Source organism: Syngnathus leptorhynchus, chromosome 7 (assembly GCF_054491065.1).
Source record: "Syngnathus leptorhynchus isolate UIUO chromosome 7, UIUO_Slep, whole genome shotgun sequence".
NCBI lineage: Eukaryota > Metazoa > Chordata > Actinopteri > Syngnathiformes > Syngnathidae > Syngnathus > Syngnathus leptorhynchus.
Genome location: NC_141201.1, coordinates 8590663 through 8614717, shown reverse-complemented (window position 1 = coordinate 8614717; position 24055 = coordinate 8590663). Strand labels below are relative to the sequence as shown.

General features: G+C 39.7%; 1 protein-coding gene across 4 annotated transcripts; it reads left to right on the top strand.

Moving 5' to 3' along the window:
- Nucleotides 1–236: 236 nt before the first annotated feature.
- On the top strand, nt 237–24040 carry gdpd5b (glycerophosphodiester phosphodiesterase domain containing 5b). 4 transcript variants are annotated; one of them, XR_015066633.1, is made up of 17 exons: nt 237–638; nt 9258–9430; nt 13047–13150; nt 14484–14577; nt 14679–14738; nt 15019–15117; nt 16048–16141; nt 17189–17334; nt 18061–18143; nt 18656–18806; nt 18907–19128; nt 19539–19696; nt 19777–19924; nt 20772–20854; nt 22105–22217; nt 22330–22549; nt 23152–24040. XR_015066633.1 is itself a non-coding variant. In XM_085915839.1 (16 exons), the coding sequence occupies exons 2-16, from the start codon at nt 9314–9316 to the stop codon at nt 23238–23240; spliced, it is 1761 nt and encodes a 586-aa protein (XP_085771965.1). In that variant the 5' UTR covers nt 237–638; nt 9258–9313; the 3' UTR covers nt 23241–24040. The 4 variants fall into 4 exon arrangements, 3 of the variants coding, with proteins under 3 accessions (XP_085771965.1, XP_085771966.1, XP_085771967.1); XM_085915839.1 differs by lacking the exon at nt 22330–22549; XM_085915840.1 differs by lacking the exons at nt 237–638; nt 22330–22549 and adding an exon at nt 9582–9721 and having other exon boundaries at nt 9271–9430.
- The last annotated feature ends 15 nt before the right edge of the window (nt 24041–24055 follow it).

The following is a 24055-nucleotide window of genomic DNA, read 5'->3' as shown; positions in this document are numbered from 1 at the left end:
GGATTTACTGTTAAACCAAATTCACGTGACGGTAAAAACACGACGATGCAACAAAGTTTGACACGTATACCAATGTTAAGAATAGAAATGACATCTTATAAATGCACTCATTGGAAATATTTACCGAAATCCGTAAAAATATAGTTGGATTAAAGTTAGAAGGCTTAAAGTTGCGGTAGTGTCGATGTTTCCTGAATACACAAACCGGCTGGGAGTAAAGTCAGTTTGGTGACGCTCTTCGCTGGAGGAGAGCAGCTGATAAAAAGCACCCACACCCCTCCTACCTTTTAGTGCTTTGAATTACTTGGCCAGGCGGACGACTCGGCTCCCACGCCGAGGAGGAAGGAGGAGATACCGTTAACCTTTGCAGGGGGAAGCTATTTGCACGTGAAAGAAAATCGCTATTATAAGCACAAAAAAGAAAAAGAAAAAAAACCCGTAAGCGCTAGTGTTTCTCTTTTGCCTTTTGGGGAGGGGGGGTCCGGCTGTCAAACTTGGCATTTTTGCCAGCCAACCACCGAGTCTCCTCTTTAAAAGAAAATCAAAAAAAAATCACCACCTCCAATTATCTGGGAAAAAGAAACATCAAATTCCTCTTTGACCTGGGGAAAAAGAAAGTGGTCCCACTGCGCGGACAGGTGAGTGTACCTCTTAACATTTACATTCACTGGATTTGTTTACACGCTCCGTGTTTATGTTCCACTTCTGAAAGTCACATACTAAAATTGTTTTCCAACCGTTGTTTGAACGTCTGATTAAACCCATAACGTAAAAAAATAAACTGTGCAGTTTAAACAGACACCCCAGCCAAACAATTGCGCAATCTGTCTCAGTCATACATACCAATTTTATTATATTCCGCTGCGGTGTTTTATACTCCACCCTACATTAAAATGATAATCGTAACCAAATGTTGAGGACTTATTAATACGATAGTAGTTCTTTACAATCATCTTATGGCACCTTTGTGCCAAGGAACTAAGTCAAAACCAGTTGAGGAGTTTCATTTAGACAAAAGTAGTGCTTTATGTCATCTTTAAGCATTTGTATGGGAGGGCAATGATTACTCATGGAAGTTCAATATTTGCAGTAGGACTAAAAAAACAGTGCATTGTAATTCCCATTAAAAATGTTTTCTGCAAATGGTGCACATGGTATGCAAATTGTTCCCTTGTGTAGCCAATGCAGAACTAAAACATGACACAAGGGACAGTTTACCTGCTTCCTCATGCAATTGTGTCATCTTCAGTGCCCTTTAAAAGATAAAAACACAAACAACACATGGCACCACCGACCATATACGCACCTGTAAACTCTGTCAAAGCAGAACCGACTTATCCAGAGGGCATTTAACTATAATAAACAATGACTTATTATCATTGGCTGCCCTGCACAAATTAGGTCACATTCAACCCTGTGTGACACACACGCACACTAAAACACAAACATACGGCTCATATTCCGTGACTTTTGCCGAGTAGGGATAATGACTTGCTAAAAAAGATCTGGAATTTATCTAAATGCATTTACTGTTAGATTGCCCCCAAGAGACATGTCTGCTTTACGTTTTGTTACAGCTATTAAAGTAGCCATGGCCAACATGAAACGTACATGAAATGAGAGAATGTAATGCACAGACACAGTGTGTCCTTTTATGTCTCACTTTACCAAAACCAATTGTAACCTCCGCCGGTAAATTTATAGAGACTTTGAAACAGGCAAGCGAGCTGTTTTCTTGTATTCGGCGGCAACTCACCATTGGCTGCACATTATTTGAAAGTCGACAAATTTGTGAAGCTCCAAACTAAGTGTAGCCCAGTTTTATAATTATTGACGTGATATGAACATGTTTCTCCATGATTTTGAGCAAATAATCTATCCAATTGTAATCTGTGCTAATTTCCATTGTAAAATTATTATTTTTAATTAATTAATTAATCATTTCTGTGCTGTCCATGCAAGACTGCAACTTAAGATGGCTTCAAAGTACTCACATGAACTGAGAGGTGGTGTATATGGCCATGCTGAGCTCCCTTTTTTTTAAAATGGTGACAATACCCCCCTTTTAAGGGAAAAGAATTAACCTGCTTAACTTTCAAGTTTGTTAATAGTACCACCGTTTAAGGTTCCAAACAGCAGAAAAAAAGGTTTTCATTCACTTTCAGACATTTTCAAGGCAGAGTTCTCTCTATCGACAGCCGTTCTCAAGCATTTTCAATGAACTTTCAAGCCTCAAGATAATGTCTGTGACAATACAGTCAGATTCAAAAGTATTGGAACAGCAAACTCACACCTTTGTTTATTTTGTATACAGAAGACATTTCATATTATCACTTGCCTTTTCCCGTCAGGGAAAAAATGCGCAGTTGGATAATTGATGAGCCCATTTGAACTCTTTGCGTACCAAAACAGCAGCTTTGTCGCCAGTTTACTTTTGTGGTGTTTAAATCGGCCATTTCTTATAATTACCGATAGATTAAAATTTGTTTTAACACCATTAAAGCCTCTCCCCAGTCGGCCCCTCATTTGCGGTCCTAAACAACCGTGGCCACTCACTACATGAGCAAATCGATTTGTATTTTTTTAAGTCAAGACTTTGAACTAAATGAAAATATGTAAATAAGGCAAGTTTTGCTCTCCGAGCGTCACTCGCTTTTCACACACTCGGCAATTTTTCCCCCACGTTGCTGTTTTGTGTATATGGTATGGACTAAGCAAAAAAATTCACTTTAGCTTTTAAGTTTTTGTGCTCTGATATGACCATCTCGCCTGCTTTCCTGATAAACAGTAGAAGACAAGCCTTGATGACTTTGTCAAAAATCCGTCTTGGTGGCATCTTCAGTTAACATACCAGACCACCCACCTTTGCTACTTCATTGTCATGAAGCAGCCAGGTGTTGAGGGGCCACCGAAGCAACGCGCTGCCTGGTTTGCCCCGTCCAACAACAATGGTTGCCGTCATGTCTGTGCATGCCGCGGATGTCTTTGTCAGCTGTTTGCTCTCTCTGCCACACTATCAGCTCTGCAGTTACCTACAGTCAACATCAGAAAAATGCTTTGTCCAACACCCGACCTGACAGGCTGTCATGGAGACAATAACACTTGGTTCCATCTATTTCCAGGTTGTGTTTTGATCTTTTAATGGTTATTAAATGGAGACATTTACAACACAAGTCAAGACAAGAGGAAAGTACACACACTTCTTAGTTGCATGTGGAGGAGGTTTTGTCTGCATAAGCAAGGTTATGAATGGAACATTTTAGAAGTGACTCGCCAACTCATCATCTGTAGAATAAGGTCACTAGTGGGATTGTTGTGTGAACTGAACTACTCATAGTAAGACAGCGTCACTTTACAAAAAAAAAAAAACCTTCAAAGGAAAAATAGAGGTCGCAAGTATTGCATGTCATTATGGCTCAAGCGTGCTTTTTTTTTTTTCTTTTTACATTTTGGCAAAAATGTTTCTATTCTAAGACAATTTGTGATCCCCCCCAAACTCTGTCTAAATGCCATATTAAAACTCAAAATTAGATTTGGTTCATTAAAATTTGAACAGACCATAAATGCCATATTAAAACTCGAAATTAAATTTGGATAATTAAAAATTGAACAGACTCCAAAAGATGAATTGATAAATTAAATAGACAGCCCTCTATGTCCAGCCATGTTCTCTGTTGAAGAAACGTGGTGGGATGGTTGTGTGTGTATTTTTTTTTGTTCAGCTCATTGATGTTAACAAACTTTGCATGTTCATCTGTTTTGAATCCAAAATGTTCCCACATCACTGTAGCATTATGGTTTGGAACTAATTCATGCCGCTCAACTTTCTGTTATTTTACAACTCCAGACGTGGGAAAACTTAGCTTCGAGTACACTAAAACTACGTTTGTCTTTGTACGTATGTATGTGAGTCTTGTCTCCAAATGTGGTGAGCAAGTTTACTGATGTAAAAGGGAATGAAGCACCTTGACAGAATGTTGAAGAAATCTGATTCATCAAATCGAATAATACGATCCAATTTAATTTGGTTCAATTTAGTGGAATTATTCGCTGTAGATTTTGTCAAATTTATTCATATTTAACAGCATGTAAAAAAAAAAAGCCCTGCAAAGCATACACGATCAGTTAAGTCATCAGTAACCTTATTTTGTGAACAGCTCCATTAAGTGTTTATATAGCTGGAACAATGGTAAGAGGCCGATATGCCTTTATTAGGCCTTGATAATCAGCCGCAGAGGGTACATCAAATCCGCAAGAAAAAGTCTTCATATAAGGTCTGAATGAGTGGAGATGTTTTACACCTGCTGCATGGCAAGGGACCATCTTTTTAACTCTATTTTAAATTCAAACTGTGCTGAATGAATGATGATGATAATGATGGCTGAACCTTTTTTTTTTTTACTTACTGTCACTTGGGTCCAGTGTCTCACGCAGCTCCTCCAGGCCAGTATCTCGCTCAGGTTTGAAAAGTCAACTGTCGACATTGCTTTGTCATGCACTTTTCGCGCAGCATCCACTCAACCGTTTGAATCAATGCAGCTCAGAAACCAGAACTTCCTCTAGCCAGTGGAAATTATTTTTAACTCAAGAGCAAAGCCGAGAGTGATATTTTTTTTTTTTTTTGCAAGTCTCCGCCCACTTGTAACACTTCATTTTCGGTTTTATTTAGTATGTTTTAGTGTTTGGAGTGAATACCTTCCACTGAATGAAGTAGAGCATAATGGGCTGTGAATAATTGAATCTTTTTATGGATAATCTGTGTCCTACATTTTTAGATGGAATATTGTTCACGTTGTCAAGATGTTCTGGTTCAACACCTCCACTAATTATCCTGTTTTTGCAACATTTTTTGCTGCATCTGTTTTGGTCATTGTGATTTGTAACAAAGAACAGGCTATCAAATGATGCTATGCCATAAATGCTGACTGGGCTTATTTAGCCTCAACCTCCTTGTCCTTTTGTTACCCCCATCCTTTTATTTTGTAAATGTTACACACGTGTTGCTGTGAAAGATAAAAGCCAGTCTTTTACTTTGTTCCTTATTTGTGGCTTGTCCCTCGTACAAAGAAAAACAAGTTAGTCCATTGATGCTCACTGAGATGAGAGCAGTTAAACTAGTTAGTCTTTTGGACCAAGTCCATTTTGTAGATCTTCACGGGTATTCAACGTAGGTATTCTAAAATTGATTCTTCGTTAAAATGATGGCTGACTTGTAATTTCCTCAGTTAAGTATTTGTTACTTATGTCATAAATGACTCTGGACGGTTTTGCGAAGCATTCAAGCTGACTCGACAATGTGAGAGTCCTTTTTCATGGGCCTCACTCACCACACTGATTTGGGAAGATTGATGCCAGCAGTTGGCAGATCAGATTGATCTGCACTTGCAGATTGATGAAAGAAATCCATCCACTTGCTACAGTTCTTATTTTGGGAAGCTGTAGCCAAGTTTGGCCATTATGACCTGCTTGTGACGTTTTTGACACAACTACATATTGCAATGAATTGATGGTGTGACCACTGACCGCACATGATTGGATGAAGGCCTAATGGTCCACCTTTTAGATGATGACCCAATAGAGATTATGTAATTAGTCTGAGTCCATTATGTACACCCGGGTTGACGCAGTGGACAGGTCGGTACAGAATGCATGTCCCACTAACAAGCAATGTGAGTGTGACTTGGAAAAAAAAATAATTCACTGATAGTAAGCTTGCTAGCATCATCACTAAACTGAACACTGTGTTTTGTGCTGCCCAGTTCATAATAGCAATTAACGCAAATTGTCACTCCAGACTGGTTTATGAATTTTTTGATTAAGTTGTAGCAATAATTGTGTGATGTGTTCCCAATCTGTTTGATTCTAAAATATTGTCGAGAGTCTTTGTGCAAGTGTTGGCAGTCTATCAGTTGTGAGCCGACTTTAACAGCTCTGATGTAATGAGCGTCATATCTTTGTTGTTACAATGGGCTTTATCGCTCATGTGTCACTAATCAACTCCCTCTCTGTCACTTTCTGTTGCCTCCTGGCTCTGAAAAGTCGCCAAGCATGCTGCTTTGTTACTTCATTTGCTTTCCATTTCACATCTCGCCAAGCGGCTGAGATCATTTGAAAATCACGCATGGAACTGGATGGCTGAGTTCTTTTGCTTCTAGAATCATATTATGTCATCGGCTATGGTGATGACATTGTGCAAACATTCATTCATTCACTTCTCACTAATTCCTTGCCCTGTCACACATGTTAACTGTGAGTCATGTCAAGTTATTTTCATGCACCTTGTTGTCGCCATCTCAGATTGGACAGAGCAAAAATGAGAGGGATGTTTTCATCCACTATTGTCATACCTTCATTTAAGCTCAATTTCATCAAACATTCATCTCGGTCTCAGTCTAAGATCGTGCAAGACTGATTCTTTTATGCATTGCATTATATAAAAAAAAAAAAAAAAAATCCACCTGGTGCTGACCCTAACTCTTAATACATAAACATTATTGAATATATTGAATTAATTATTGTTATTTGACTATTATTAGTATGAAAACCTGATGTGCTGCGAATGGAGAAAAAAAATCAAGGCCAGATTCAGAATCAAAGCAAAAAATAAAATCTAGAAATGTTTAATACCATCTTTGATTACAAAAAAAGAGGAAACATTTGTTGACCAATGTGGGCTAATTAATTGATTATTTTGAGTTATGTGGTTCGAAGTCAATTCAAGTTTTTGTATGTGTGTCAAAAATCACATAAACATAATGACAATGAAGTGCATTAATAAAACATGAAATACATTAAAAAGTCAATGCATTAAATTGTCCTTTTATTGAATTCTGAAAATAAACTGAAAAATTAATACTTGTATTATTTCACAACACATTTGTTTAGTAATTATTTATTTATTGAAGTTAATATATCTGATCAAGTGGTAAGGTTGGAGACCTAACATTAAAGATAAAGCGGTAATATTGTGCTATTACATTCCTCTGAGCAGGTATGAACATGACCTTTCCTCGCTCCCCTAATGACTCATTGTTGTTGGAAACATCCAGTCCGAGATGATCCCTTCATGTTTAGTTTTCTACCGCCCGCTTCACTTACAGCCCCCCTGGTCAGACAAAGACCCTCGTTTGCAGGGAAAATGCTGAAGCGTTTCCTCAATGTGAGTTTTGGAATGAGAGGAAGTGAAGCAGCAGAAAAGGAGGTGACAACAGTTGTCTTACAAATTCAGCCAACTCTTGACAGATGCAGATGATTTGTTGACTTCCTTTTCCTGATTTTTCGCATGAATGGACGTGGTTATCACTTCCTATATTTCTTCTATCTGACACTTGCGCTAATCTCAAATTTTTTTTTTTTGGTTCCGAAAATGGATGTGACGTCCTCAAGTGAATCACTCGATCCCAGAGAACACTCTGACTAAATATCACAAATCATGTCATGGCAAGTGTGGCAGAACATTTCGACAATAATTTTAATACTTATTGGCTCATTTTTATTCTAGTCAAAAGAGAAATTAATTTATTCTCCACCAAGAAATCAATGTTTTTTGGTCACAGTGCTTAATCGGATTGGGCCAGACTAAACATTTTGGTATTGATTTGTCAAGGTCAGTAAAATGTCACCAACACATTCTTATTTTTTTTTTGTTTTTACTTCAAAACTGCATTCAAGCATTTAAGTACAAGTCAGCATTCATTTATTGTTACTTGAAAGCGAATATGTTGAATCTTTCTCTTTTGTCTGCACATGGTGAGTCAGTGGGAGTGTGCAGCCTTAAGTTGAGTGCAGTTCTTCCTTTTCTGTGGTCAGCGGTGCTCCGTCAAGCATTCGTCAAACAGTGTGCTGGATATGACTTAATATAGCACTTAATGTAACTTTCTTGAAAATAATGTGTTGCTGATTTATTGTACCCCAGGTCTTGAATATTTCAATGAGTAAACAGAACCCCCTTTTTTATTCATATATGGGATAAACATTATGCTAGCTGAATTCCTGCTGGGTCAGACTGATTAATTGCAACACTTGAATTTGTTTTTAGGAAGACAGAGGACCTACAGTGTGGGTTACTATGCTGCGTTTGTGGTCTGCAATGAGTTGCAATTAAAAGGGCTTGGGCTCCCTTGATGCTTGTCACAAAATTACGTGACTTTCATCTTGTGGCAACTCAAAAGCACTTTATAATGCATTTTCATTTTAAATGGAGCATAACCAGGAGTAAGTAAATATAGCGTCATCTGATTTGAGGCTATGAATCTGGATGTGGTCCACCATGTGATTCAAAAGAAATACCAGTTAAGCATAATAGCAATGAAATTGTGTCAAGTTGGCTGTGTGACACAAATCCAGGTGAGATATTGATTGGTAATAACCTTTACAGCGTCCTTTGCAACATTATATCGTGAACGTATTGTGACTCGCCTCTTAATTCCGTTGATTTATTCTCTGTCGAATCTGTTGTGCAGTTGGATCCCTGTGTAGAAGCAGTTAAGTCAGGAACTTGTGTGGTCCTGCTCGGGGTGGGCCAGGTTCATTATAGCCTCGGCTCCGACCCGCCCTCACCAGAACAGTTGCGTTAATAACAGGAAACACGGCCACTGCAGCAGATGCTAATAAGCAGCTGCCCAGAGTTGAGACGGTATGATTATAGCAGGAAGTGTTATCTCGCTTCTCCGAAACCCTTTGTCGTGTATCTAGGGAACAAGTGGTTTTAGCTACGGCCCTATGAAAGTGACTTTGCATGAGAAGACAATTTATGTACAGACATAAAATGTGCCTGGTCTATGTAGTGTATGCAATTGCTCCCACAGATTGACTTTACAGTTTCACCGAAGCAGGCTCAGTCATGTCAAAATAAACTTGTTGTTGTAGTGCATTGCAGTCACAATGCTGAGTCAGCAGCGGCCTAAAGTGGAGTTTGATTTATAACGTGGAATATTAACACCCTGCAAGGGTTACACTGAAGCTTAGCAGATATATGCAAAGAACCACACAGCAGAATATTTTAATGCTGGACAGAAACTGTGCGACTCACTTTTTTTTTTTCCTGGGTTATTTTAAGCTCGCTAAGTGTCGCTGTAGTAAATTACTGGCATATTGTCACCGTCCAATGAAAAACGTCAATGTGTTTTAGATTTTATCGGAGGATCGAGATACATTGCGGTTACCTCCAACTATCGACCGCTGGTTTTTACTTCTGATGATTTTTATTCCAAAACTTGAATTGTGTCAAATGTTGATCTAGTTTTCCAACATTACAGTGTCCTTCTGGTCCGTGGGATGTTTGACTTGAGGAAGCAGGACTGACAGAAGGAGCATGGTCAGACACCAACCCCTCCAAGTCTATGAGCGCCAGCTGTGTTTGTCTTGTATCACCGGGATCTACGGTTGCCGCTGGAAACGTTATCAACGCTCTCACGATGACACCACCAAGGTAAGCAGAAGAACTATTTGGTCTTTGATGCACACCTCTTGGATGTGAGCGAGCATCCAAATAAATAGGAATGATGTATTTTTTATATGAAATAGGAACTGGTGATTATTTTGTGACTAGTTTTCTTTGTTAGCTATTATTTTCTTTACAGTTCATAAAAACAAGATGGCCATGTAGGAGGTGGAAACAGTACCAAAAAAAAAAAAACCCACACGCACAAATCCTGCATTTTGGAATCTGTTGTTGGTTGGAATCCATACGAGAGTGCTCTCAACCCTCAGGGACCTTTTGGTAATTACCTTCTGAGCTAAAGTGTCCTCGCTGGTTTCATTCAATGACCTTCATCCTGTCAAGCTTTGCGTTTCATCACAATGCAGGACTACAATGTCTAGTATGTACGTCATCAGTCATGCAGAATTAATTGAAATAATTATTATCTATCACAAGTTGTAGACTATGAGATTATATTATGATCGTGGAAAAGTGCACGAGGCATTTTTTTGCCCAGTCACATGCCATCATAAATACCAATCTCGCTTGGGCATTTGTCCTGACCTTTTCCTTTGGATTGTCTTTTCATCTGGACGGCAAGCAACCGAGTGTTCACTCTTAGAATGCAACTCAGCACTTAGTTGAATAATTTGTATATGCCCACATGTGCAATGTGGACAAGTGGAAACCTGCAAAACACACACACACACACACACACACACACACACACCAGAGCCAATCACTCAACCTATCAAACAACTAACGACAATTTACAGGATGCATTAAATCTTCAATAAGGGATACAAGTATGAATGGTGCTTTGGAATCATATGTAAAGCATTTCAAAAAAAAAATAGAGGTATTGATTTATGCTCTCCTGTTTACAGGAAACTGGACACCGCGTAACTCTATTTCCTGTAGCAAGTGGTAGTCCTCTCCGGTCAACAGATAGTGCTGAGTCAGCATTCCTTCTTTGAGGCGCTCATCCTTTAATTTTGCACATTTGAACCACTTGTTTTGGACTCCACTACACTGCATGTTGTACAAAGTACAATATCGACTTCTGAGGTTAAGCACAATCTATTTTGAATGTTGTTTTTTTTCTCCCAGTAGTACAGCTTCCTTCGTCATTCCTTGTTTTGTACCATTTTCCTGGTAAAAGCATCCCATATGATGTCACTGGGATGCTTGTATGAAAAGATTTGCTCTTTTGGGAAAATGTGGTCAACTTAAGGTGAGGTTCCACTGAACCACTGAAGAGATTCATGGCATTCCTACCTTGTAATCTCGAGAGACAGTTATACGACCCTGAGCTTTGCCTTTGCTGTTTCCATGACAACGAGTGAAACAAAGCACATCTATCTGCAGCCCTTGAGCTTCAGCTTTATGTTGGAAAATCAACTGGGAAAGGTTTGTAGGACTCGACAAACACAAAATTGGCCAGCAACCCTTGAAGCCGAACGAGAATGTCAAAACAGCGTCTGTAACAGACGACCAATCAAGATTGCGTATCAGTTGCAGGTAACTTAACCTGTTTGCGTGAAAACCGAGGATCTAATTCTGAAACATTTGAAGAAGCATTCAAAGCTCACAAAAGAATGTTTGTTCTGTTCTCATTTTCCTTTTTTTCATCTTTATTCCTGCATTCAGGTGCACAACCCGCTTTTGTGTGTCTGCGTGAGTGTTCAAGGTGCTTTGGAACTTTCAAGCCAATGTCACAGAGTGCAATCCGATCTGGCTACTCAGTAATAATTGAAAGTATTTCCATGTAGTCAGTCTTTAACACAAAAGGCTTTAGAAATTGCAGCAACAGTGCTCCTGCTCTGGTGTCATTTGTCTGTTATACACGACAACATCAGAACCAGAGCACTTTGGCATTTTGTCATATCCTCACAAAAATCCAAATCTGAATGACTGAAGTCTAGGAAAATAAAAACCAAAGAAAAAATTCTCCCTATAAAATCATACTTACAATGAAAAGAACAAATAGCAATAACTGTCACTATCCGATCTTCTGTACCAACACATCCTTTTCAGCTCTCTCCTTGCACTTGCACTCACTCGAGACAGTCACTTGTCGGCATTGTAGTTCACCCCGTGTGAAATTCCAACGGGTTATCTGGAAACGCACAGGAATGCGACAAGGTTCGGAGAGGTTAATTCCAGACAAGATGAAGTGTGAAGGGACAAGCTATGCGGCGTTCCGTTCACACCGTTCCCTCCTTAACTACATTGCTGATAATGCTGAACTTAGTCCCCTTTTATTTGTGAATAAAATCTGACCCGCAAGAACGGTCAGGAGTACAATCTGTCAAGGAGAAATAGCATACTTGCATGGAATTGCAGATATGTTTTTGTGTAGCGCTGAATAAAGCCAAGGACTTGAACAAACTGTTTTCTAGAGTTGCTTAACCTGATACGTAGATTGTAATGTTCCCAAGGATTTATATTGCCGCTATCTCGCTTTATGCCACCGGCTCGTCGGATAAATGCCAGCCAGGCAGAAATGGTAATGTGATGTCACGGGGGCAGGCCTTGACTCCTCGGCCTGTGCTGCTGCTGCTGAGTGTGCTGCGAAACGGCAAGAGAGTGCTTAAATCCGATTTTCAAAACAGACGCTTTTGTTTGATGTTGCAACCACAGCTCAGTACCATCGGATGTTTCATCGTCAAGTATAGCAGACCAAAAGTGGGAGAAATTGGAGATACTTTTTTGGGGGAAAATGACTGAAACAATTAGAATGGAACTGTGCCATTGGTAACTTAAGATAATGGCAATTATGTGGACAAATTATTTGATAACAAAAGCTCAATAGCACTGAAAACATGATACGATTTCTCGTCAAATACTAAAATGTTAGTCAAAGTCAAAGTCAGCTTTATTGTCAATTTCTTCACATGTTAAGACACACAAAGAGATCGAAATTACGTTTCCCACCGTCCCACGGTGACTTACTTAACACATCGCAAACATATTTTGTGATTTGCCATTATTTCTTGTACGAAGATATCTTGAGGAGTGCGCTACATTTTTTCTCAATTGCTGCAGGATCTGCAATCATTTCCTCACGATTTCCTCGATACTTATCAATCAATATCTCTCATTTCAAATATTCATTGGTGCCCATGGAAAGCAAAATGTAATCTTTCCCATGCCTGAGTCGGGCGGCCTCCACAAAGGCTGTGGTAACTTACAGCTTCACTGACCTTTTACATAATATATTTTTGACACGGGTTCTGTCATTTTCAGTTAAGAAATTCAGTCCCCCCCCCCCCCATCAAACAATAATAATAAACCTACCAACAGAAATGAGTCCGTGTCCGATTATGCTTATGGCTGTCCTAATCTATAACTACAAGCCCACATATTTGCCTGGAGTGAAAGTGCAGGACAGTAATTAGCGGCATTCAAAGTTTTAATGAGCAGTGTGAATAAGGGAATACTTAATGCAGAAGGTAGCGTCACCTAATGTACTCCAGAACCCTTTTTATTTTTTTAAGAAAGTTAACTTCTAATTGACTCTGACACTAAGAAAATTGTGATGACACTATATTCAACAGATTCTATCAAATAATTCAAAGTTGAGTTGGATCCAACTAATGATTGGTTCTATTTGTGTTCACAGTGGGAACTGTTGTGGTCCCTCATCCTGCTTTTCACCTTTAGCGCTCTGCTGGTCTGGTTCTACTTCTGGTTGGAAGCTCACAATGACTACAATGAGTTTAACTGGTGAGTGGTGGACTTGACCGAGGCTAGTGTGTGTATGTCTATGTTGTGCGAATACATCTCGTCAAAATATGAACATCGTTAATTAAGCCCAAAGGACATTGTGGATATCGTTAATGGAAATCAAGTGGAACTAATAATTTTTAAAAGGGGTCTAACCCTCCACTTGCTCTCTAAAGACTTTCACAATGTCACCGGTCTCTCCTTTTTTTTTTTTCTTTTTCTTTTTTTTATGACCCTTCTCTCTTCCACTCTCAATGTGTGCTGCACAGACACATGTCACATGTCCACTCATGTCAAGAGGTCACACTCACGTTTTATTTGGTGCGTTATCATGGCTTCAAGAGGAAATGTAAAAGAGGCTTGCTTTTCTTAGAGGTGGCGCATGCATAATAATGATGAGGGCGAGTGCCTCGATCCATCTGCAATGTAAACGTATTGACAGAGCAGCAGCAGCAGCAGCAGTTCTGACACTTGATCAGCCTGACATTGGGATTAACGTTTGAGTCAAAAGGATATGCATGACAATAGCATGTTTCCTAGTCATTATGTAACATCCCATTTTAGACTATCTACATGCATTAACATCCTGTATGGAACATACATTGCCAAAACAACATATATCCAATGAAAACCAAATCATGTAAATTGAAGGAAAATTTTGAAGACAATTAGTATGCAAGTGTTTGGCTACTTTAGAGTGTTATTGATAAATTGTTTTTTGTAATATTTTGATATTCCTAACTACGGACAAGTAAAACATGGCACGGTACTATTTATGGGCAGTCAAATGTCACTGTTTTAGTTTTCACTCTTGATATGGACTCTTCAGTTCTACTTACCTGCAGCTAACCATATCACATTTTAATAAATTCCTTTTTTTGTTTGGTTCTCCCACCTTGGAGGTGTGACAAAAAGTAAAGAAAAAAACAAAACGTTGTGGAATATGTCTTGGAATGTTCTACATCTTCTCACATATAGAACGACATAGTTTTGTATCTCTGAGTCTGTACTTCTTATTTCTCTGCACAATTTTCCAGGCAAGTATTAATCAAACATTTCCAGCAATCTCTGTGGGTCTCTGTTGTGTCTGCGCTGGCTTTATTGCATATCCATGGGACTTGATAGATGTCTGCCTGTGAGTGAGCCACAGACTTATTTGGAAACTTTTCATTTTCACTCACAACCTATAAGCAAGCACACAATTGGGATTGGAAGTTGGGCAAAATTTAATCTAGGCAGCAATATCGAAAGGCTTGTTCCCTCTGGTTGATATTGATGAAATGCAGGCAAGCACTCAATATGACAACTGTTATAAAATGTCTTGTTGCTGCAGGTCCCTCTACAACCGCTCTGGCAAGTGGAGCGATGGCACCGTTCCAGTCTTGGCCACAACCGCCGCTGGCTTCACCTACATAGCCTTTTTAATGGTCGGTGCTTCCCACAAATATCTATATTCATCATCTGTGTGGCATATTTCCTTGCACAGCAGCATGTAGCCACCTTTGTGTGTTTTTCCCCTCTCTCTCAGGTTTTAGCCCTTTGTCACGTTGCACTTGGCCAACAGCTGAATTTGCATTGGTTGCATAAGGTAATATGTCAACTGTGATTTTTTGCGAAATTGTGTGTCACGCATTGTTGTATTTTTGTGTCACTGGGTGTGTATGCTCATTCAAGGATGACTGAGCTTACAGTGTGGATCTCCATGTTAAAGCGTGGTTATTATGAAAGTCTTGTTACAGTACGTGATGAATGCAGACGCCAGATTTGGGTCGTGAAGGGGCCACGGGACACTCTGGGTTATTTTGTGATGGCTGTTTGTCCACATTGATGGCACGTTTTATTCTCTCCCTCTCCTCCTGTCCTCACAGATAGGAGTCACTGCGGCCCTTCTCACAACTGTTGTCGGGGTGATATCCATCAATCAAACATGGCAACACGAGTGGGACATCATCCCCATCTCTCTGCAGGTCAGATGGAGCCCAGGCAGCTTTATTTTTCTGTATGACAAATAGCACGGAAGCAATTTGTATGGTAAAAGTCGTCGACCCGTCATTTGTTGAGATTGTCAAAATTTCCCAATTAGAGCCGAAAAAAATGTGTTCCCGAGTCTAAACCGTCGCCATTATAGAAGCCAATTAACATTTTAACCTTGTTAACTGTCGTACAAGAACAAATTTAGACTTTAAGCATTCACTTAATGATGAGGAATGATGATGCTGTATCACAAGCATCTCTTAATATGGCAGCTAACCAGTAGAAAGTGCAAGAAGCTAATGGAGACATCATTATCATACCTTCAACTTCTTGTCAAGGAATACAAACAAATGGATTCAAATGCATAGAAGATGCATACCAATGAATTCTGTTGTGTTGAATCGAATCGCCTCTGCTGACTCATCCACACAATGACTCGCTCATGATACTGTAACACATACTGGTCAAACACAATTTTCAGTCTGTGTATTTTCAGAATTGCTTTTTTTAGAATACACGTGAAACAAATCTCTGAATTTACTGTACAGGGTTGTTCATACTCTGCTTTGACGAGTTGCGTGAGGAACCTCTCAGTTGGTAATATTTCAGAAAATTGCATTCCGTATGTGTGATTTGAATTTGGATGTCAACTGGCAGTTTTGGATGGAAATAACTTGTCACCTGTGTGTTAACTCTTAAGTAGTTTCAAGAACTCTGTAATTAGCATCCCTTTGTGATCACTGCGGCGGCAGGAATGTGTCGTGTGTAATTGCACTCCAACTGTGACATTTTTTAGGAAATGCCTCTCCGAATTACAGCCATTATCTCCCGAGTCTGCAATTCCACCAAAGATGTCTTTATCTTGCGCTCTTTTGTCGACATCCACTTTACTGTTTCTATGTCCGCTTATTCCACGCTTACAGGCCACGGGCCCGTTCCTGCACATCGGTGCCGTCGCCGCTGTCACAGCTCTGTCTTGGATAGTGGCCGGACAGGTGGCCCGTGCAGAAAAAACATGTAAGTTTGCAATACTTATTAAAAGGCATGCTTGTTTTTTTGGACTCGCGCACAGGAAGAATGCGCAATGATTAACAGTGTGAAGACTGGCAAAGACCTTCCACTCTGCAAACTACAGATAACAAGCATTCTTTCTAGCTCATGTCAGACAGAGCACTTTTGGGGATTTGTTTTTCCTCTGGAATACTGAAATCCACTCTTATCATTCCTCAATGTGGTCACATGAATTTATTTTCCATCAAATCAAATGACGTTTGTATGATGTAGATACTTTGAATGTCATCTCAGGTTATAATGAAACGTTATGACTGCTCAGCACACAAACTGATTGTCATGTTAATCATACAATTAAGTCATTTCCTCAATGGCCACACCCAAAATCACTTTAAATTCCTTGCCTCTTTCCTCGGAAAGTTAAAAACATGTCTTTTTTTTTCCAAGAATAACATGTTCCTCTGTTGATAAGATCCTCTTCAAGCTATACGTGTACGATTGTTGAGGTGGAAAGGTCTGACGAAATGCTTGTGGCTGTCTCCTTGTGCACACACACTTGCCTTTCTCGCATTACGCACAAACACACACACACACGCAAACACAGCTGACCTTGAAACAAATTCCTCTGTGGCGGTGTCTCTCGTACTCGCTGCTGCAACATAAGAAAAAGTGTTCTTTAGAGATAACGAGTTGCGTGCGGGTGGCATGCACAGATGGTATGTTGAATTCCTCCAAAACGGAATCTTAATAAGGAATTATTTTAAGTGATTCTTTTTTTTTATTAATATAAGGCCATTTTTTGATTGATCGATCACATTTAATTTAGCCTGCCATGCAATATTAAAATGCAAATAATACTACAAGCCCTAAAACATCTAACCCATAAATCCTCGCAAAATATGACTAATTGTTCAAGCATTGCATGACAGTATTTGTTTTCTAAACATTTCTCATTTTTACCAAAAAAAACATGACCACAAATGTAACTGCGACTGTTATTCGTGAACATCTCTGACTTGTGGTCTAATAGTGGTAACGTGTGCTGTCTTGCAGCGTTTCAGGTTGTGGTGCTGCTCCTGTATCTGACTTTGTTGCTGGGTCTATACGTGGTGCCGCTGTACATCACCTCGCCTTGCATCATGGACCCCAGCAACCTCAGGCCTCGTCCAAATGTTATTGGTCACCAAGGTGCCCCCATTGTAAGTCAAAAACAAATTCAAGTGCACTCGTACAACACGTGACCTTACGTCTATTTGGATGTACACTCCCTCCACAGTCTGTCTTCATTTGTCCCTTTCTGGTCCATTAGTTTGTGCATCAAAATGAACTGGAAGAAGTTTAATTTGTGGGAAGCCACATGGAGAAAGTGATGCCTGCCTAGATGCGTTTTATCATCTCTCATTCTAATTGTATTGCTTTTTAAGTGATCCGAAGACTGTTTTATGTGCTTGGCACAATATGGCACTCAGTCTTACACAACACTTGGATGGGAGAAATGGTCATACCACAAAGAAAAACACACAGCCTTCTATTTGCTGCATTTGTGATCGATCTTTCCTGTGGCATCTGAAATTGGGAGCGTTTCTGTGTGACTGTAAAAACAAATCACTTGACTGGAATCGGTTTCCCCACAAGTTTACTGTATCGATCATAACATTCCTCTTGTGTTCCCGCTAGTGTGACTCACTCTTTGTCCATGCACAGAATTTTTTTTTCTGCAAGTGATGTTCAACCCATGGGATCACATTGATTTTAACCAAGTTAATTTGTAATTCAAAGTGTTGTTTTTCCCTCACATTTCACATTTGTTCTCAAAATGTAGCCAAAAATAAATACGACACCCATTACATTATAAACACACTCGGGTAGGAATTTTCTTTTTTTTTTTTTTATTCAAATTTTTTTTTCTGAATGTGTGTTTTCAGCTTGCGCCAGAAAACACAATGCGGTCCTTTCAGCGAGCACTCCAAATGAACGTCACTGGATTGGAGGCAGACGTTGCAATCAGGTACCCAAAAACAATCAAACTGTCACATTATTTGTGCTTTATTGTTTGGTAAAACATCAAGAACATTTTTAATATGTTTTTAACATGACATTTACTGCTCATTTTTGGGGCCTACATGTTGATGTGAATTCTAATGTTGAGCACAAGCTTTGTCTTTGGCTTTTCTTCATGTATGATTCTAAAGATTAGCATGGAGCTTGACTCTCCTCACGTTATGATCACGTGGCCTTGTACACAATGAGAAGCATCTTCCCCCTCAACATTTAAGCTAAAGGTCATATTAGAAGTGGAAAGTCATTATCTCGCCAGTGTTGAGATGACACATCCCTCTCGTTAACATTATTGATCAGTGAGCTTGTTGGTCGTGGAGAGGTGATCCGGTTTCTGCCTTTTACAAAGAAGTTGATTGTTATAAACTGCAATACAGTCCTAAACATAAATCCAAACTCGAGTCTCTGAAATTGGGAATGATCTATTTTCATTTGCCTTATTCCCTTTCTACCTCTAATTAGTGTTGACGGTGTCCCGTTCCTGATGCGTGACCGTACCCTGCGCAGGACGACCGACGTGGTGAAAATATTCCCAGACAGGCAGATGGAGGACGCCGCGCTCTTCAACTGGACTGATCTGCAGCAGCTCAACGCAGGACAGTGGTTCCTCAAGGTGGGACCGCAGCTTTATAAAAAAAATTATATTTGCGTTTCATACTGAATAGTCTCTATTGGTGCAAAATGTAATGTTTTTTTTTGCTACTGTTCTCCAGGATGACCCCTTCTGGACGACACACACTCTATCGCCCCACGAAAGGAACCTGATAGCCAACCAGAGTGTGTGCAGCCTTGAGCAACTGCTAAAACTGGCCTCTTATCATAACACCACTGTGATGTTCAGACTCAGGAGACCCCCTCTGGGGCACCCTTGTTACCACAGCTGGATCAATAACACTTTGCAGGCTGTGGAGCAATCTGGGGTTCCTCAAAATCTGGTTGGTGTTGTACTATATTAAAAGGGGACATCAACCCCCAAATTTTCTTTGGAATAATATATTCTGTGCAGCCCATCTAGTTGAAATACAATGTTGTGATTCATGTTGAGTTTGTGGAATATGAATTAAATAGGCAAAATCCATCCGTTTTTATCCGACCCAGGGGGCGGCCATTTTTCCACTTGCTGTCGACTGAAAATGACATCACAGTTGCTCAGTTGATGAGCTTGATGAAAACGTGCAGACAAACAAACTCAACATTAATCAGAAGGCCGTGTTTAGACTAGTGGGAGCACATATAACATATTATTGTAGAGAAAAAAAATGGGGTTGACTTCCCTTCATCATAATATCTTTTCAAGTTTTTCCCTTTTGAGTTCAGTATGGTTCAATCTGATTTGTGTTTAAAGGTGATGTGGACACCAGACGAAGACAGAGATCAGGTAAGACATCTTGCACCCGATCTGATCCAGACGTCTTTAGTGAAGCAAAGTCCTCAAAGCCTCAGAGAGGCGGACATCAGCCAGCTGGTACTCCGATACAACCAGGCAAGCACTCAGGAAATCAGGTGGGAATACACACTCATGCTAAACTAGCACACCTCAAATAAGACCATGTTTTCAAAAAACACACATGTACGTCTTTCAGGGACTTGTCGCAGGAAAATATCAGCCTTACCCTCTACACGGTGAACGACCCCTGGCTGTACTCGGTGCTGTGGTGCAGCCACGTGTCGGCTGTGTCGTCTGAGGCACCGCATATCCTCAAAAAGGTGCCTTACCCCATCTGGCTCCTGGTAAGACATTGTCATCTTATGCTAACAGGTTAGGGTAGGGGTAGGCCCAAGAGGTTTTATTTCCAAATTTATTGTTATCCATAGTTTCAACACGAATGGTATTTTGTAATAGAAGAAAAAATGAAGTTCTAAAAAATGATTCGGTTACAGAGTATTGCTACATAAACTGAAAAATGTACCCAATTGTTTGAAAACGCTTCTAAACAATTAAATGGAATGTGCTTCAACACCACATTGAACTGCACTGAGCAAATATACTGTCGTAGATTAAAACAATAACTTATGCACAGTTTGAACATTGAATTTTGTGATTATTTCCCCTACCATTAGACAGAACCTGTTTACTACACTATGACAAGCATAAAACTGAACATGCATTAAAAAAAAAAATTCTGACAAATCTTATGAAGTTCATTTATAATTTAGAATACATTTCCTCACAACCTTTTAGGTCAAGTGCAAAGAGTCTCACTATATCGAACAATCCTGCTGCACCATCACAGTACTACTTTGGGTTTTATAGCCTGAGCAGCAGATCTGTCGGGTCTTACTGTTTCTCCCATATGGGAGCTCAGCATGGGAACTCCTGACCTCAGAGTCTCGCTGTGTTTTGGCAAAGTCAAACCTACCAGCAGATGGCGTCAAAAGGATGTGTAATCCAAATTATTCAAATATATACAGTATACAGATATAGATTAATAGATTAATTCCGAATTTGCAGCAGTCAGTCGTTTTCCATTTGATAGGGCTAGGAATGTATCTTGACCCACAGCGCCACCTAGTGTTATCATGTTGGCTACCATTACGCTCCATTGTTGGGTACAATATGTTTTTTTTATTCCTCCAGAGACCAGATGAATACTGCCTGATGTGGGTGTGTGCAGACCTTATCTCCTTTGTAGTGGTCATAGGAATATTCATTTTGCAGAAGTAAGTTCACTTGAGTCAACAACCATGTTTGAATTATCGACAAGGTCGTACTTCTTTGAATTCCTGCCGTCAATACTCATACTGACTGCTTATTAACTCCCTTTTCAATGTGTTACTAATTCCATTGCTTAGAGTGTGATCAAATCTTTATCGTATCCCTCCAGAATATGTACCATCTTGTGTTTTTATGGCTTGGGAGAGTAAATACGCGCTTTTGTTTGTCTTTCATTCACATTTAATTTTGGAATGTAGAACGCAAAAACATCCAAAAGATATCTGGTGGGTTGTACTAACTTTGTGAGGAAAGCCAGAGAAAGAAAAACTTAAATCATTGCGTAAATATGGTTTAGTATTTATTTATTTTTGTGTTCAATTGTTTTTATGCCAAAAATATTGAGTTATTCCTTTTGTTATTTTGTGTTTTATTTCATTTTCAGGAGTGAAAAAACCTTCCAGTTTAATTATCCAAAATAATGTGTTTTACTTTAACCTTTTACTCCTCATCTTTTATACACCAGGACTTAATTGTTCCTCAGCTAAAACCCCAAGGATATGTTCCGAGACAGCTGATGAGATGATGTCAGACATCGTTTTAATTTTATGGCTTCCCGAGCTCTTCTTCTGTGCCACCTTCTAAACTGACCTCTCTTGTCTCCGGCCTTCTTTTGTCCTTTTCTTTCTTTGTCCTCTCTCTTTCTCTGCCCGACTGCATGCTCGCCTCCTCTGCTGCATTCTGGCATCTTCTCTCAGCTATCACATGATCAGGTAACGCTCCTCTCCGGTAACTGCACGAGCCCGGGTTTGTCACGTAACCCTTTCTCCTTTTGACCATTTCTTTTCTCTTTTTAATATATATATGTATATATTTGTTCTTTTTCCTCCCTTTGCTGCTCTTTTCTATCCGCTTCTACCCACATAGCACAAATTGTGGTTTTAAACTAAAAGTACTAAATGTCTAAAATGAAGTATGGAAGCCCCTCTAATAAGGAAAGTGGCTCATGAGTCTTTGATTGACACTGATGGACTTTAGTCTGGGTTGCACTTCCTGCTGCTGTGCCACTTCTCTTAATTACACTCGAATGAATGCAGACTCTCTTTAATTAACAGTCACAATATTAAATTCAAATGTTAAATGAACTGGAAATTCTGCCAGATCAATATGATACAGCATGAGCAGAAGCAGCAGCTGCTATTTTTGCCATGGCTTTCTGACTTGACACTTTGGACCTTCCTTCTCTCTTTGCCTGCAGGTATCGCTCCAGCAACATGCGCAGTTACAACCCTGAGCAGATCATGCTTAGCGCCGCGGTGAGGAAGTCCAGTCGGGACCTCAACGTCATGAAAGAGAAGCTCATCTTCTCCGGTGAGGAACAATTCCCCCCCCCTTCATTTGTTTCGCATTCCCGTCTTTCTCCCAGCATGCCATCTCCTTTTGAGTGTCTGTGAACTTTCGCCTCCTCTTCATCCCATCAAAGGTCAAGCCCAGTAGTGACCTCAGGCTGCGTATGTGACGTGGCCGCCGTCTGCGCCATCATCCTTTTTTATTCCGCGTCTGCCTCGCTACCTGTTGTCCTTTATCTGCATCCGCCATCCCTCCATGCAATCCGCCTTCCACCTCCCCCCTCCCCTCCCAACTCGGCCATGCTTGGGAAGCTTATATGACCCCTGGTTTGTCTTATACTGGGGCGATTTGAGGTAAGACATCATAGAGGGATGATTCAAGGGGCCAATGATTTTAAAATGCATCGATTCATTTTGGTTTGATTAAGTACAATTACAGTCTGATTCGATTTGATGTTAAGGATGTAGCTTTTGTCTTTTTTTATTTATTTATGCGACAAAGTTCTCAAAAGCACAAATCATCCAAGTTGGAATTCAAAAAGACTGATTGATGATTTTTCGATTTGAACTTGTAATTACACCCCTACTAATGGTTACCTCGGCTCAGTTATTTCTTGAAAAACTACTATAACATAAATAGCCATCTCTAACAGACATTTGTGCTTTAGTGCCATCTTGTGGCATAGAGGAGCCAAGAAACTACGTTGAAGTGAGGGGAGGAGTTTATTTCGCCAAGTAATAGCCTTGATATTTAAAAAAAATACATATATTTTAAAGTTTAGGTTTATTTGTTTTATTATAAAAACATACATTGAAGTGGTTTTCATTCTAAATAATACCTGCTGTAAGGATGACAAATTGTAGTATCAGAAATCCGATGTGAACCCGAGGACCTTCTGTTATGTAACTAACTTGATTGCCATCTGAGCGCTTGTATGTCTTTTGTCTCTTTGTAGAGGTGGGGAATGGCGTCGGGAGCGGCGAGGAGCTCTACACAGATGGCCCCAACGGCTATGACTACTACATGGAAAGAGGTGGGAGTTAATGATGGAGGAACTGCTTGCTTTGTGTACATTTTGTAAAATAAACTTCGGCTCGAAGGATCCTAATCGGACTCAGCACTTTTCAAGCCATGGAATGTCTCTGGCTTATTTATCATTTTTAATAGGAGAGTTCCATATTCTTCATTTCAAGCTCATTCTCCCAAAAAGGAGTTCCTTCAATTTTAAGCACTGATGCCTGTTTTTTTTTTATATATATATATATATATATATATATATATATATTACACCATATACATATATATGAACTGTATTTCAGCATGAAAAATGCTTCTAGCTCTTCTTGCCCTGCTGTGTTTTGTGATTTCTATCAAAAGTGTTTCACAGTGTAAATGCTTTGTTAGGAAGTCCTGTGGGTGAGTGAAACAGTTATGATCATATAAGATGTGTGTGAGCTGTACAGTCGGGACGAAACGGGACACAAAACTGTTACTCCTCTCTTCAAACCACTTCCAGTATGTATTTTGTGTGTATGTATGTGTGCGTGTGTATGTGTAAACGTGTGTTTAGGTAGTGTGACGTGCATGTGATGCTTTGCTACATAAACCACAAATGTGAGTCATGTGATGGACCTTGTTTCACTTGACTGTAGTCGAGTCTACAGTGGGTCTTGTTTACAAACCAAAAGCATCTTTTTGTCACTTGCTGCTGTTAAAATATGAAGTGTGAATAAAACTAAGTTAACTAAAGGGACACTAACGGGAGAGCAACTTGCCTTGTGTGTTAATTTACTCATTGAATTGTACTGTGCCTCAGAAGTTAAATAAAGTTAATACAACTTCTAGTCAGTCTACAAACG